At 32.8% G+C, this 16,413-nt stretch overlaps 1 protein-coding gene across 1 annotated transcript; it reads right to left on the reverse strand.

The window, feature by feature from the left end:
* Positions 1-3,412: 3,412 nt before the first annotated feature.
* LOC146539337 (uncharacterized) lies at positions 3,413-9,471 on the reverse strand. The gene is made up of 2 exons (XM_085184901.1): positions 9,381-9,471; positions 3,413-4,285 (listed from the first exon to the last, which is right to left on the reverse strand). Exons 1-2 carry the CDS (start codon positions 9,396-9,398, stop codon positions 3,800-3,802), a joined length of 504 nt encoding a protein of 167 aa, XP_085041027.1. The 5' UTR covers positions 9,399-9,471; the 3' UTR covers positions 3,413-3,799.
* Positions 9,472-16,413: the final 6,942 nt, after the last annotated feature.

Here is a 16,413-nt window from a genome sequence, read left to right on the forward strand (position 1 = left end):
CAATGATGCCAGTCGTGGCTCGGCAACCCGGCAGGTTGTAGTTTTGATTCCCATTCGAGGAAATTAAATATTTAATATTTTCATTTCTTCGACCTGGTGTCGCTGTCGCAATGCTTCTATAATTTGACGGTAAATGGGGAACGGAGTGTACTTACACTAGATTCTGTTTGCCTATCCTATTATGTAGGGGTACAGCGTGATTCGAAAAAAAACCCAGCCTCCTGTTACCGAATATAAGTATTAAATAATAAATACTTAGGTCCACATATGTATGTATATTAATCTTTATTTTTCTAAAATGTTTGTTACGACACCATCAAAGCACAAGCACATCATTAAATTTAATTAAAATGTATATGTGAGTAGTTTTCTATTGTTATGTCGTTAAAATAAGTTATCATGAGAAATGTAAAAGCTTAGAGATTGTATCTGTTCCGGTATTCTTTTTGTTTTGATTTATTTAGTTTAACTTTTATTTTTCTCTCTTTTTCAGTTTCATGCAGTTTTCCGCACATAAAAGGGTAGGTGGAAGGAATCTGGGAACCTAGTATTAAAACAATTCCGTGCCCCACTTTCCGGCTCATCTGGAAGCAAGTGAGTTGAAGGGCGGAATTAAACCCCGCGCTTTGCCTTGATACCAAAACGAGGAAATGAAAATATTAAATATGTCATTTCCTTGAGGGAGATGTGAACCTGTCCATAATGTAGGTATGAATCAATTGTTTAAATTTTTAGTTTCGCGCTTTATCCCACATAAATATAGTAGCGCACCTGTTATATATGTACGAGAGACAGCGGAAACGGTAGATGGAACCTTGTGTAAAGACACTCAGTTCTCCTCTTCATTTTCCGTCTAATATTGTAGCACAGTTGTTTAATCAAAAGTGTTGCTAGCAAGGAGGCAGCTCCCTAGATTTTATATTATAAATTTATAATTATAATTTATAAACTCTCTAAGTTATTTTAACACAAAATTTAAGATGCTTTTCTTTAATATTTGAATTTGAATATTAGCGTCATTATCGAATCATATTTTACAAGTATTTATTCTTCAGTTTATGTGAACATGACTCAATAACAATAAATAACTCATTATTTATGATAACTTCTATATTTGGATAGTCTATATTAACTAAAATGGAACGCGGACTCTACCGCGATGCGTTTCGATTCACAATGCATGTATGTAAGTACAGCACGGCCGATTAGTCGTGGCCACCATAAAGTTTTCTGTAATGTCCACTGGGGAAGAAAGTACACCTAACTTCAGGGCGGCCACAACTTACAAAACGTAATGTACTTAGATATTTGGCCTTAAGCCAAATTTTTCTACTTAAAAGAAAGCTGATTTGAGATAAAAAAACAAGTCGCCTTTTAAAGAGCAATTCTTTTCTTTTTTAAGTGACACTTGAAACACTGGTGATCGCTTTCTAGATATATTCAAGGACGTACTTATTTGCGAGAGAAATAAGATAACTGTACACTTTATTTGGACGCAAAAATATATTTTGGGAATGACGACAATGATTAAATTTCCGGCAAATATTTATAGGTTTTTTCTAATGTTTTATAGGATTTTTATTACTGATTCACGATTTTTTCCGCAATTGTAGACAGAGAATACATAAGATTTATATCACACACTGTTTCCTACGCTCTACCCAATTCTTGAGATATTGTGTGTTGAGTGACGGCATCAACGTCGCTCTTTGCCTATCAGAGCTAAGAAAAGAAAATAAATATAATCAGTCCCTTGAAATGCGATGGAACCCACAATTATCTATATATATAAAAGGACTTGTCCTCACTGACTGAGGTAAGACGCGCGCACAGCCGTAACCGCTGTGCGTAGAAACGTGGAATTTGGACAGATGTTTACTTTCGTAATCTGGACATCCACTAAGAAGAGATTTTGAAAAATTTTAACCCTAAAGGGGTGAAATAGGGGTTCAAAGTTTGTATGAAAAAAAAATTAAATCGGCACCGATTTTTGTAAAATTTGAAATTTAGATTTTTAAAAATATTTAATTGAACACGTGTTTCATCGTTTTCTAGAACTCACCCCCAAAGGGTGCAAATAAGGGGTTGAAAGTTTGTATGGGAAAATTCTTAAATCGCCACTGATTTTTATAAAATTTGATATTTAGACTCTTAAAAATATTTAATTAAACATATGTTTCATGGTTTTCTAGAATTCACCCCCAAAGGGTGCAAATAAGGGGTTGAAAGTTTGTATGGGAAAATTCTTAAATCGCCACCGATTTTTATAAAATTTGATATTTAGACTCTTAAAAATATTTAATTGAACATATGTTTCATGGTTTTCTAGAATTCACCCCCTAAGGGTGCAAATAAGGGGTTGAAGGTGTGTATGGAAAAATCTTTAAATCGCCACCGATTTTTATAAAATTTCAAATTTAGACTCTTAAAAATATTTCATTGAACACATGTTTCATGGGTTATTAGAATTCACCCTTAAATACGCAAGCGAAGCTGCGCGCGTCCGCTAGTCTCATATATGTATATGAAATTTGTGTTTCTTATTTTATTTTAAAATTAATAATAAATTAAATTTATTTTATTTTAATGCTCGGTTAAGACATTGCGCGGCGTTGAGTTCCTCTATTTACTATACAGTGTGTTGAATTTGAGCGAGAAGTGAATCTTGCTTTTTGCAAGCATATAATTCAGCTTGAATTAAAAAGGTACTTTCTCTCTTCTTCCCACTTGAGTTGTGGTGATTTTAATTTCTACGCTCTGGAACGAGGCAATCGTTAACCTCCACCACTCAACACACAATGCCTCCAGAAGTCTACGGAAAGCAAGGAACGTAAGTGCCTTAATGGGAACGGAGTGTCTTAACGCTGGGTAACCAGGTTCCCTCTGCCTAACTTGCTATATGTGGGATATAGCTAAACCGATGTTTTTTAAATATTTATAGACAAAATGAAAAGTTTATTCCTTAAAGGCTCTCAGTAAAATGCGAGAGACGTATCAAGATAAGGAAAATAAATGTTTATTGTTTTAAGAAAGTTTCGAATTATACATAACAAGCAAACGTAGTGTCTGCTATAATAACTTCGTTAATTTTATGCGCATATTTATTAATTGTTACTTACACATATTTCTGTGTCTGCTTTCATATATTTGCATTTTTATGTTTCACTAATGGCACATTCTATAACAATCTTATTGTGGCATCCGCTACAAGGATTTAATTCATTTTTATTATCGTATAAAAATGTAAATTGTTAGATCTAGTATGTATGCATGATGAACAAAGATTAATATTTCGTTGATGTTTAAAAAATAGTCCTAGATTTTACTTTCATTTCATATCTTTGCCTTTTGCTAATTGTATTTAAGTAATTACCAACACGACCCTTTGTAAAATCAATAATAAAAAAATAAATTACGGTGTCAAAATGTATTTATTATTTTTTGTAAAAAAAAACAAAATCTTATAACATAAATTAACCTAACTTATCGATAAACTTTTTACAGAACGAGAGTCGTTCCCAGCTGTGAGCCACTTCGTGCACTGCTACCGACTGACACAATTGTCACAAACGTTATCAAAAGCTAAGCAAGTGTCAGTTTTGTCAGTCGTCAGTTGTTTACGACTGGCTGACAGCTGGGTAACCCGTGTGCGTGCACAGTCGCAGGCGTTGGCCAGGATGGGGGGGCCGGGAGACGCCACCTACATTGTACGTGGCGGTCTACCCATAGGTTTAAATATTCGGGCTCCCGGAGATGTTACGAGATAGTCCGAATAACGAACATTTGTTCGGGTTTGGATTTAGTAGGGGGCTCCATAACTGCTGGAGGGAGGACGGGCGGGAGCACCGTACGAGGATGAGGGACCTGATGGGTATCCGCCGCTGCTTCCACCGGACTGTTGTTCGTATTGGGCTACTTGGATAGCTTGACGGACTCCCTCAAGGTTGATGCCAACAACGCGGCCACCGCTTGGGACTCCGTAGGAGGATGATGGGACGCCATATGAGGATGAAGGAACACCATAGGATGATGAAGGGGCGCTAATTCCGATTGATCCTGATGAAGAGGAAGCTTCTTCTTTAAGGAGGATTTGACGGATTTGTTCAAGGAGTTGGGGGTCGACGTTTTGGCCCTCGGAGGTCTGGTATCCTGATGAGACGGCATGGTAGCTGCCGCCGCCGATTAGACCACTAATTCCACCCGATATCCCACCGGAAGGACGGTTGTAGTTGTATCCAGAAGGAGGTTCTGCGCTTGCGCAGGCAACCAAGGCCAGGGCTATGCACTGTAGAAGAAAAAAATAGATTAGACTAAAATGTATAAAGTTATAAAATCACTTGGGAAAATTTGAAATTGGGAAAATAAAGAACAGTCTAATATTTGCGTACAAATGCGTAAACATTGAAATACTAATATTTAAGCTTGGTATTATCTTATTTTATTTAGTTGTTTTAATATGTATTTCCTAAATAATTATCAAAATTAGAAGAGTAATATTATTTGAGACTACGTTATGACGTAGTCAGAATTGCTAGCTGTTGCGTCATCTCTACCAGGATCTCCACCAACAGGAGGTATTTGATTTATGACAATACTAATTTTCACGAAGACTCGCTAACTCGTTTCAAGTACTTCACTGCCTCTTACTTTCCACGCTTGATTATGCACTTATTAGATATAATAGACCTATACGTGCGAATGGTCTATAAGGAGACGTGAAATCTAAATATTATTGCAAAATGTGTTTTTTATGATATAAAATAATCCTGTCAAAATATCGTCATAGCTTATAACTAAGTTCATTTTGTTTGAAAAGTAATTTAAATTTATAGTATAAATGAAGTTAGGTAAAGTATGCCTTTGTATACCCCTATTACATAGCAATTACATTAGGAAAGTGCTTGCGAAAGTCTATTTGAATAAAGAATATTTTGATTTTCATTAAGTCTGATTACAGACTTATAAGTCTGTAATCAGACTGCGGGATATATCCCGCATTAGCGGGATCTGTACCGAAAGTGAGACTTGATGCACCGTATTTTGGAAACCATCTAGGATTTTTTATATATCTTTTCCCTTTTGGTTTTCAGTGATTAACATTGAAAGGGACTAGTGCTTTCAGAAACATTTCTTAAAACGTCACAAATAAACCTAGTCTTATATTTATTTATTACCTGTTCTGTAAAATAATTATCTACACACGTACTAAAATTTAATAGCCCAACGTGAAATTGAAATGCATTCCTTTTGTCCACGTTTGTTTGCGAACGCATCTCTGAAGCATAACTTAACAAACGTTACACAACACTACCGTGTTTTGAGTCAACATTAGTGATGTACGAGACGTTTTGATTTTGTTTACGTACGAGTAGGTGATGGTTCTGTGTTCGATTCTCTCTCAAGTGAATGTATATATCACTTATGTTTTTATTGTCTATTATTATTCTCTGCTTAGGCACTTTTTTCTTTTTTTATGGTGTTAAGTTCGGTGCCTCTAAACATAGATGGCAGTCTAAATGGTAGGATTTCTATATATGACGCTAAATAAAAAAATCAACGGACGATAAAAAAATAACATAAACATCACTATAAAATAATAATAGTGTTGTAAACAATCGAAATTGTCGGTTTCCGCGTTTTCAAAGTTAATTGTAGGTGAAATTTTTTATCTGTCACGTATACAAAGTATTTTGGGGTCAACATAGTTTCTATGCTCATAACGTCTTAATCATGTCACTTTCTTTTATAATGTCCTATGGATTTTATGCAGTAATATATTCGATTATTTAATTTAATTTAAGTCTAATTTTTTAGCTTTAATATATAGAACATTAGGTTGACTTTTACCATTGTACTCACTATTAGATCTGTATTGTTGATACTGTTATGAATATTCCAGTACATAAATATAAATAAATAATAATTACAACAATAAAAAAATCTTCAATTAATGTAAAAAATGATAATATGATGATAAAAATAATTAAATAAATAAAAAATCTATTTGTTCAGTAAAATATATAACTACAACTATTAATATCTGCCCACAAATCAGAAAATAATAAAAAATATACAAATTTTGCTAGTAATGAGGTTTATTAGAAAAAGCTTCGAGATAAATAAAATAGAATCGCAAAGTGAAAGTGCAGTGTCATAGGTCGGAGACGCGCCGGCGCTATACTTCAGAGGTCGACTGTCCATTTTTTTAATAATTATATATTTTAATATCAAATAACTATAATTTTATACAATTTTTGTATTAATTTTATATTAAAGTTATCTAGAATCGTATTACCTATTATTAATATTATGGAGAGTGAAGCAGTGGGATATTGTCTAATCGCGATGTTTGAGGGCTCGATCTTACTGAGGCGGTATTTCTATTATTTCTTTTTGGTTTAAATTATTACAATACAATTGCATAATAGTAAATTAAACTAAGGCCTGTAGGCCTTTTTGTATAATAGGAGTGTGGTGTCTTGACTCTATATTTTCTCACTCTTAGTAAGTTACTAATTACTAATACTCTCAGTTAACGTAAGAGCGTTAAGTTATTTAATAAAGAAATATTACTATGAACCTTTATATACAATAATCGTGTAAAGACATGATAAAAGTTAGAGTTCTTTAATTGTTAATTAAAATTATATTTCAAGTAAATCTTACAAAATTTTTCTTCTGATTTTTTCTCAGTGTAATCTATTAGTTGGCTTTCCTAGTGTAAGTCTTTGAAAGCTTTTACACATAGTGGGAAGTCACGCTTAAGCTTTCATGCTCTTCGTGACTGCGCCGTAATGTTGGGAAAAGTAATCCCAGTTTGTCATTTAATTGTAGTTATTTAATTTTTAACTTAATTTAATTTTTGTAGAAAAAAAATGACAGCGGTCAACATAAATATATTTTCTTAAATTTACTATTATAGTTACACAGATAACTTATCTTCCATTAATTTTAATTTTCTTTCCAGGCAGAAATTAATTTCTAACGATTTCTTAAAGAATCTAAAAAAACCTAGCCTAGATCTAGAAACATTAAATTCTAACAACGTTATATCGGATTACTTTTGTCTATCTATTTGTACACAGAACACATTTGCTTTGACAATACAACGTGTTTAGAATAGATTTTGTGATGATGAAATATATCGATGATGACGCGATACTGGTGATGGCCCTCCCTTGCTGTCACGGTATGTTACATAATATTATATTGAAATAAGACGTGGGATCTAATGCTCGTTAAAATTGCTATAGCTATTACAATAATTGTGCTGGGATTGTAAGATTTAGAATATTTCTGAGTGGTGGGTATAACTCTCTATTTCAGGAAGAATTAGAAATTATGAAATAAATATATGTATGTAGAACTTTAGGCAAACACAAGAAATTTTAGCAATTCAGTTCATCGAATATACAAACATCGCGTTTGTCGTATGTTTTGCTATAGATGCTATTTTTTTTTCTTCTAATTAAGACTTTAAGCCCAATATTTCTCCAATGCAGTGTAAGAGCATGAAATCTCGAGTATTTCATAATTCTACTATTATTTTTAAAAAAATATTGCAATAAATTCACTTTAGTCTCCGTATTATATACACTTTACCTATTTTAAATATATAAATATAAATAAGTGATGACTACATTCGCACTGTGTGTACGTTTATTGTAATTTAACGAATTTAATTTGAATTTATTTATATTTAAATGATACTTAACTATACGGTTTCTAAATAGTTTATTAGAAGTATTTACAGGTCTAGTCTACTATTAAATTATTTACGCATCTCCTGGACAGCGGGGTCGGCAGAAAGATCTAGTGATCAGATTTTCCGTTCTTAATTTTCCTTAAATAATTTTATGGCCAAGCATCCTGTTCTTTTAAAGATTACGACTATTAGTTTACGTTGCATCCTTTATAGCAGTACAGGTAGAAGAAATTTAATGGGAAGTTAATACAGGAACGATAAAATAAAAATAATTCATTTTTCCGAATAGGAATCGAACTCACTATCGTCGCGTTTGCAATCAGACGCCGCTGACAACAGCTTCTAATATATATATATGTACATTTGTATAAATATCTAAGCAGTTGTAATTATGGCGAAAGTTTTATAGTTATGTAAAGAAAATATGTTTTTGTCGTAACATAGCTATGTGTTACGGTAGCCGCTCGACCTGCGACCTGCGACCGCCGTTGCATCAGGTGTAACTTAACTCTACTAAATATAATATTTTTTATTTAATTATTATTAAATTATAACTTTTTATAAGTTTTATAAAATGAAAGGAATTAGGTACATATTTTAGGTTTATTATTTAAGTTTTTATAAAAGAGTTTATTATTTAAAATTTTCTATGTGAGAATAATCTATCTATCTATCATGATTTCTATTGAATTAGTGCAGCATTTAAGATATTTAATTAAATCTCAAAAATCAATTAAAATAATTATAAGAGTAATATCGATTTAAAAAACATAACTAATAAAAACCGAATAGGAAACAGTACGTTGATGAGAACTGGTGCATCGTAATCATGCAAATCGATTTATCTCCACAAGGAAAATATGCAAATGTATATTATACTCATTGCAAGAGACATAAGTACAAAAAGTTTCAACTAATTACATCTCTGTGAACTTCCTTTTACGAGAAAATAACGCAATATGGACTTTAACACCTTGTATTAAGGCATACGCGTTGATTTAAAATATTTCACGTACTACATTTGAATAGGACATTTACTATTGTATGAAGCGTAAAGTGAAATGTTTTAGCTTTATCTTTCCCACGGTATGATGATCTAAGATTTGATTTTTTTTTAATGGAATAGAAAAGGTTGGGAAGTGGCGAATTTTAAACGATTTAGATTTTACAAGAACAAGCTTTTATGAGAAATTACGTGTAAATATGATTAAAAAAAGGAATAGTTAAACTGTAAGCGGTATCGTTTCAAGTCTTTTTTTTATTTTTTTTTCATATTTGGAATACAAGTTTTCTCGGCCTGGACTTAATATCAGTACATAGTGTTTCTAAATTGCGAGAAAAAATGGAGAAAGAAAAATAAAGATTGGTCACTTGGTCCCGTCTGTCCTACGAACGGGAGATGTATTGAGTAACTTATAGAGCACTGATAAATTTCACTGAAAAGGATAATCAATATAATATTTAAAGTAACCAAAACCAACAAAAAAAAAATCATTTAAATTCCCAAAAAAAAAGAAACACTTTTCAATTATCCTTCCCAATAAAATAATCAAATGTTCCACAATTTAGTCACGAGAGCACGAGCACAAAATTTATTGATATATATTATTGTATTGATTATTTATTATATTATAGTAAACATCACTATTGGGCACTTGTCACACACTCAACTTACCGCTACGAAGGCTTTCATGGTGTGTGGTAGATCTGAGGTTCCGTACGGACTATGATGCAGAGACCAGCTCTCAGACTGATATATAGTAAAGTTAGAACGCGGTGGGGCGGCGAAAGGAAGATTGTGTAAGGGAGATGCTACTTCTATAGGAAGTTCGTCTAATTGGAGGGCGACATGCGAGGTTTTTTTTCTTAACTTTTCGGGGGTAGCCGAGGGTACTTTTTGAAAGATAAGTTTAAACTGAATAAATGGTTTTGGTTCATTATAGTATGAAAAAATCTTTAATCTATAGAATATCTAATTTCTATTAAGTTATAGAGCTCCCTAATTTGTATTTGAATGAGAAGTACAAGATAGAGTATATTCTATCTCATTTACTTTACATTTTCATTAAAGCTTACCCAAATATTATTGAAAAAATATGTTTGTTACCCTGAAAATTGGGTATTTCCGCAATTCTCAGAAAACAGCATGTCAATAAATTTACTGTGGCAAAGCTGTGGCAGCTTGTGGCAAATTTAAACTTATAATTATCACATCAATTAGTTGATATGTTATCCTCTCTTATAAGATACTAGTCATCACCTACAAAATTGCTTGCGACTTTAAGATGTTTTATATATTTTTATATTTCTAATTCCCACCGCCCATATACGGTGTTGAGTTTTATAGAGACTCAACACGCAATGTCCCGAAAATTCAATGAAACGTGAAGAAGGAGTGTTTTAACACTAGGTTACTGTAACACTGTCAACGACAACACTACAACACAACGGGACACTGTCAACGCTGCTATGCGAGAAAAACCAGTAGCACCATCTATATTTTTAATATATGAATACCATATTTTAAACATTGACTTGAATATCTATGTACCGATTATAATTTATTAATTTATTATAAAAATTTAGAAATCATTTAAAATGACAGTCCATTCCCATACAGATAGAAGACCCTTTCATAGAGATGAATTTAGAAAAAAAAATAAGGGACGGAGGAAAAGCGTCGACTGAACGCGACGGTTGTGGGTTCAGTTGCCACTCGGGGAAATTAATTTTCATTTCTTGTGTGATAAATAGCTCTCCAATCTAAGATCGATGTTGAAAGCGATCTTGAGCTTCCGTTTTCACTTATAAATTATAATATATGAATACATATATTATAATTTATAAGTGCATCTTAATGTCGCTCTCAAGATGGACCTCTGGAAGTAAGTGAATTATAAATACGGACCTTAATGTCTCAAAAACGTAAATGAGAATTTAGTGTCGCTCTACCTACGCTTATACATACGAAGTTATATTCGTTACTAGAGGCCCCCTTGCGGCTTCGCCCGCTTTTACTACTGGATTATTCATATAATGTAAGTTTGCAAAGCACTTAAGATAATGTGAAAATTAATTAAACTCTAATGCAACCCGCATTTTGGTAGTTCCAATAAGGATTTTCCAATTGTTTTACTCGGCAAGGATTTTTTAGTAGGTACCGTAATTTTAAATCTGTGCTACTAATCTTTTCAAGTACTTATTAAAATATATTTAAATGACTATTTTTACAGAGTTAAATGACTATTTTTAAACGGAAGAAATTATAAACAACAGCCTTCCTACTAATAACTACTACAAAAAATATGAAACCAAATATATCGCGCTGAAATAATACATTCAACTCCAATTATCCAATACGTGCAAACGCATCTAAATCTTCGTTGCTATGCCTTTATAGCGGGCGGGTTTTTTTTTCGAGCTTGTGGTTAATGCTGAAGAGGGTATTCTGTCCCTGATGAAAAGCAAGCACTACGTGGCTGCCTGTGAGGAAAATTAAATAGAATGCATTGGCCGGGAATCGAACCCGGGCCGCCCGCGTGGCAGGCGAGCATTCTACCAGTGAACCACCGATGACTGCTCATGACGCGCTTGTATAAGCAAAACGTCGCGGGGCGCGTTTCGCAGCAAGGATGTTTTGATATTGTAACAACTTCTAAAGTAATTATTAAAATGAAAAAACAGTAAAAGACAGTTTTGATCTACATTAAATGGCCAACGTAACTAATATACTTATTTATATGCTGAGAGTAAGGGATAAGTAAAACTTGAGTCGGCACGGCTAATGAGTCAACGGCGTGATGTGTCAACAATTAAATGCGTTTTTCTCTAAAACTATTCGCAATTTCGAAATAGTGTAAAAAGCAATTTTTATCTTCGTTTAACGTAGAAAATTAATAAAGTATTTTAAAGGATAAGGATTAATACCATTATGGAAAAATATCCCTCACAATAAAAAATATATTGAAATTACTATTTTTAGACAGAAATATGATCACTACACGTTATCCTTAAAAGATAAAAATATGCTATCGCGGACTTTTTTGTAGATCTTATTAAGAGGAACAATACTCCAGTACATTATTTTCATGTAGTACTTACCATTAAAGCAGCGCATGCGCGAAAGTGTCTCAATGGGTAGGACTTTATAGACATTTATCGTATTTATGTTAATTTACATAAGAATGTACAAATAATAAACTATATATAAACCTTCTATGAAAAACACTCGACTTAATGGTGAAGACCGCATAAAAATCCGTTGGGTGGTTTAGAAGAAGAAGAGTTAGAAAGTTCAGACAGACACGAAAAGCGACTTTGTTTTATAAGATATAGGATAGGATATTAAAAAATAATAATTTTTATAATCCGAAATATCTATGTTCATCTTTACAATAGTTCGAAATATTTGATCAAATAATGCAAATATATGCGACGCCAAATATTCATATTCGCGTCGAATTTGTGTAAATTGACGTCTTAGTTTTTTGCGAACTTTCACGACGTTGACGTCAACAATGCTTATAAATGTTAATTAAATCCTAAGCGATCATAAAACTATAAAGAAACGGCTAATGCTTACAGAAATAGCTACAGTATTTCGTATCGTCATCTTTATCTATACATATAATAATATGGAAGATATAGAATTTTTATTCTAGCGTCCCGCACTCAACAGGGTAGGCAGAGGGAACTTAGTGTTAAGACACTCTATTCCTCAATTTCTGCCGAATTTTGAAGGCATTGCGTGTTGAGTGGCAGAACTCAACGCCGCGCTTTGTCTCGGCTCCAGAGCGAGGAAATGGCAATATAAATGTAAGTAATTATTTCATATCCTCGAGTGAGATTCGAACCCACAACCGTCGCGTTACAGTCACATCCTTGTGCCGCTGCGCCACGATAATAACGAGATAATTCTTCTTTTATATAAAGGAAGGAATTCTTCTTTTATATAAAGGAAACTTATAAAGGAAATATCAGAGTCATTATTTCCAAATTTTATTTACGTTTTATATCACGTAGCATAGAACGGGTGAGTATTTTTTTATTAGAAGATTACTAGAGATTACTGTTTGATTACGTAAGTCCCAGTAAATAGTAAATGAAGAAACTTTTATATGAAAGGCGATTAGACTTTTTCGTAATACTTATCGATTTGTGCATATATTTTTTTAATTTCATAAATTGCTTAATTAACGTAAGTTTTGTGTTGAGTGGATTCCGCCACTTAACATATAATTTCTCTGCCCCGGGAATAAGCACGAAGGTGCTTTGCTTTAGTTAATTATTATTTTGAAAATTAAAAATTGAGTGACAGGAATTACTTGTTTCTCATTAGGTAGCGTATAGAAAAAAAAATATTATAGTATTAGTAGGCATTTTTTCAGATCGTAAATTTTATACAGCGTGAAGCTAAAAAAATACGTATTTTTCTCAATAATAATAATAAGAAGTCCATTATATAACATTTGACCTATAATGAATATAACGGAATTGAATCCTGGAACTTTTAATACCTTTGCATAATAATGTAACAAACACTGAGGTAACTTCAGGTATGGTGTTCATATATATGGTTGTAATACAAATCAGTGTTAAGGAAATATGTGTTTATAATGATCTCTCATTGTACTTACTATTGACCAATAACTCCTTTTATTTGTTGCGATGTTGAACTCGTGGCGCAACCTGGTCATCTAAAGATAAAAGCAAACCTATTTGTATACAATGAAAGTTATTTTTAATATTCTTTTTATTATTTTTTAGCTTTACGGTGTATTTCGTATAGCAAAGTAGGCAAAAGGGAACCTAGTCTTAAGATACTCCTTTCCCCACTTTACGCCGAGTATTCTTATGAGTTAAGTGGTGGACTCAAAACTATAACTGTAGCGTTTGCACTCAGTGCACAAATACTAGTCAAAAATTGGCTCTGGCTATTAAAACATTACAAGATAGGCAAAGGGTACGTGGGAACCTAGCGACGACTCAACGACGCGCTTGGCCTCTTTACCAAAGCGAGAAAAATGAAAATATTTTCTATATTTCACTTTCTGAAGTGGGAACCCACAACCTATCGCGTTTATATTCCCACTTGTGTGCTACTGCGTCACGACTAGCTTCAAATGATTTTCATTTTACATATAAAAAACTTTCTATAAAATGTAGTTTGTACGTACATATAATTACAAAGGCTTAAAGGATAAACAAAGGACATAACTAAGGGTAATGCAGGCTCTTATACTAATGTAAACAACTCATTACGTTTTACGATTGAAGAAAGCGCCAACTTGATAAAAGGATAACGTGGTTAAGTCAGAAGTCGTGCTTAAATTTTCAATGAGATAAGTATACATACTGTAGAATGATTTAACACTGCTTATTTTTGGATATCTTAACGGAAACGAAGTGAGTTAACTCTAGGGAGCTAGGTTCCCTCTGCCTATCCTGCTATGCGCGGGATACCGCGTACAGCTAAATAAAGTATTTGGATGAAAAATAAGTAATAAAGTCACTATTTATATTAGATTCACTAGTCTTGCATTTTATTATAATGAAAAAAATATATATATTGTCATGGTGAGAAATTAAAAAAAAAATATTTCGCCTAGGAGAAATAAAATATCTTTATGTTCTTAAAAATAAAAGAAAAATAGTAAACACACTTGATGATATTTAATCGTCAATAGCCATTCTCATCGACACCATCTTAACGTATTGTTATAGCGTCTGTAAGCGATTATAAGGTCCATCCCCACAGATTTTTTAAATCAAAGAGCGGTGTTGAGTTCCGCCACTCAACACGCATTGTCTCAATTCCAGACGACAAGTAACAGCTTCTACGTACACTACTATGAGGGAAAATAGTTGAAAAAATAGCTGCAGCTTAAGTTAGTTCATTCCTTTTACCATATATAATAGAATTGACCCTATATTTCCTCGCGAGTATGAGGAGTTCTCACGCGACAGTTTCCATTGTATTCAATTCAAATATCGTCAGAGTCATGTAATGATTTGTTACGTTAATACTAGATTCAGCTTTTAGATAATTTTATAAATTCTGTTTTTTTATTATGGCGAAGGAGTCCCGAACTTTAGAAGTCCAGTAAATTTGTTCGCGTTGTCTGTTTGTTTGTTTTGGAAGAGTTTCTTATTATTTTCTATGTAATAAGTATTTTGTTTAATTAAATATATAGAACTTATAATATAAGATATTTATTATTAAATACAATATTTAGAAGGTCTCTTCTTATTTCTTTCTTATCAGTATTGAAATTCAGCTTTTGCTTTGCCTGGTGGCATCATATTATTAATTTTAAAAATATATTTTTCAATATAAAGTAGATTCATTCAATTTTTTAGCTTCATCTTACCATGCATACCGCAAGTAATTCCCTGATTTCCGCGTAATTTTAAGACATGCTTGTGACGGCTTCAACTATTAAACTATAAGAAACTCATAAATAGCTAATAAACTATAATAAGCGTTTAATACAAGGTGCACGTATAGTACCTATAAACAGACAGTTACACAAAAGTATAAAATGATAATTTGATGAAGACTTTCATTTCTTCATCCACTCTAATGTCTGTTAGTCATAATGTGTAGAAAATGTATGTAAATGTATGTGTAATACAAAATAATGCTGAATTCTGTCTAGAAAATGTAATTGCCCCGAAATACTTAAGCACTCACACCATATTTCACAATAGAGGGTATAGTACGAATATACGGCACAAGGTATAAGCGTTTGCGTAATTTAATATATTTTGTTTTCGCTTCAAATTCATGCTCATAGCAGTGTAGGCAGAGGGAACCTGGGAACCCAGTGTTAAGATACTCTATTCTCAAAGAGACACTTCCGTCCCCACTCCGGCACATGAGTACTGTGTAGTGTTAAGACGCTTTTTTTGTCCTTTTTTTCACAAATTCGAAACGTTACATGAAGCCGTACGTTAAATATGAAGAAAATGAAAATATTTCCCTATACCCTTGAGGGAATCGAACCTACAACCGTCACGTTCACAGCAGCATTTATGTACGATATTTACGAAACATGTTGTGCTCTTGCAATTTAAGTCCAACATGCATTTAACACATTTTGAAATGTCAGAAATAATGTGTCTTCAATTTTTTCTACATCGGTCTCACAAAAAACTAATGACACGAGAGGTTACTTTTCATTATTCCTATACGATCGTATTATGTTATTGAATTCGCAAAAAGTAGAAATAAAAATTAAAATTAGTGAGGTATTAAAAGAACTTCTGCATATTAGTTTAGCAATTTCTTTCACAACTTTCAGAATAACTGACGAAACGGTTTCAGGTCATATGTATTCAGTGGTCAGGGGCTTAGGGAAAAAAATATAAAGGATTTGTATAGAAAGCAAAATGTTGAGAATAAAGAGACTTTTATATATGAAAAAGTTATTTCTGTATGCCTAAAAAGACTGTAGATATAAAATGATAGCTAAAACTGCCTCATTTTCACACTGGCTGACTTTTATATAACATTTTGATCCATACTTTATTTACAAACTACTTATAGTCGTGTCGAAGGTGTTAAATAATATTTTTACTAACGTTGCGTAAATGATAATAGAGTTTTACCTCGTGTGCAATGGGCAATGGGCACTGGTGAAGTATGTGTTGCGTGGGAAAGGCCAGAGGTTTAGGGGTCATATGGGTATCATCTCACTTTTAAAACG

Source organism: Heliconius melpomene, chromosome 4 (genome assembly GCF_056956725.1).
Source record: "Heliconius melpomene rosina isolate 202511_hmr_F chromosome 4, ASM5695672v1, whole genome shotgun sequence".
Lineage (NCBI taxonomy): Eukaryota > Metazoa > Arthropoda > Insecta > Lepidoptera > Nymphalidae > Heliconius > Heliconius melpomene.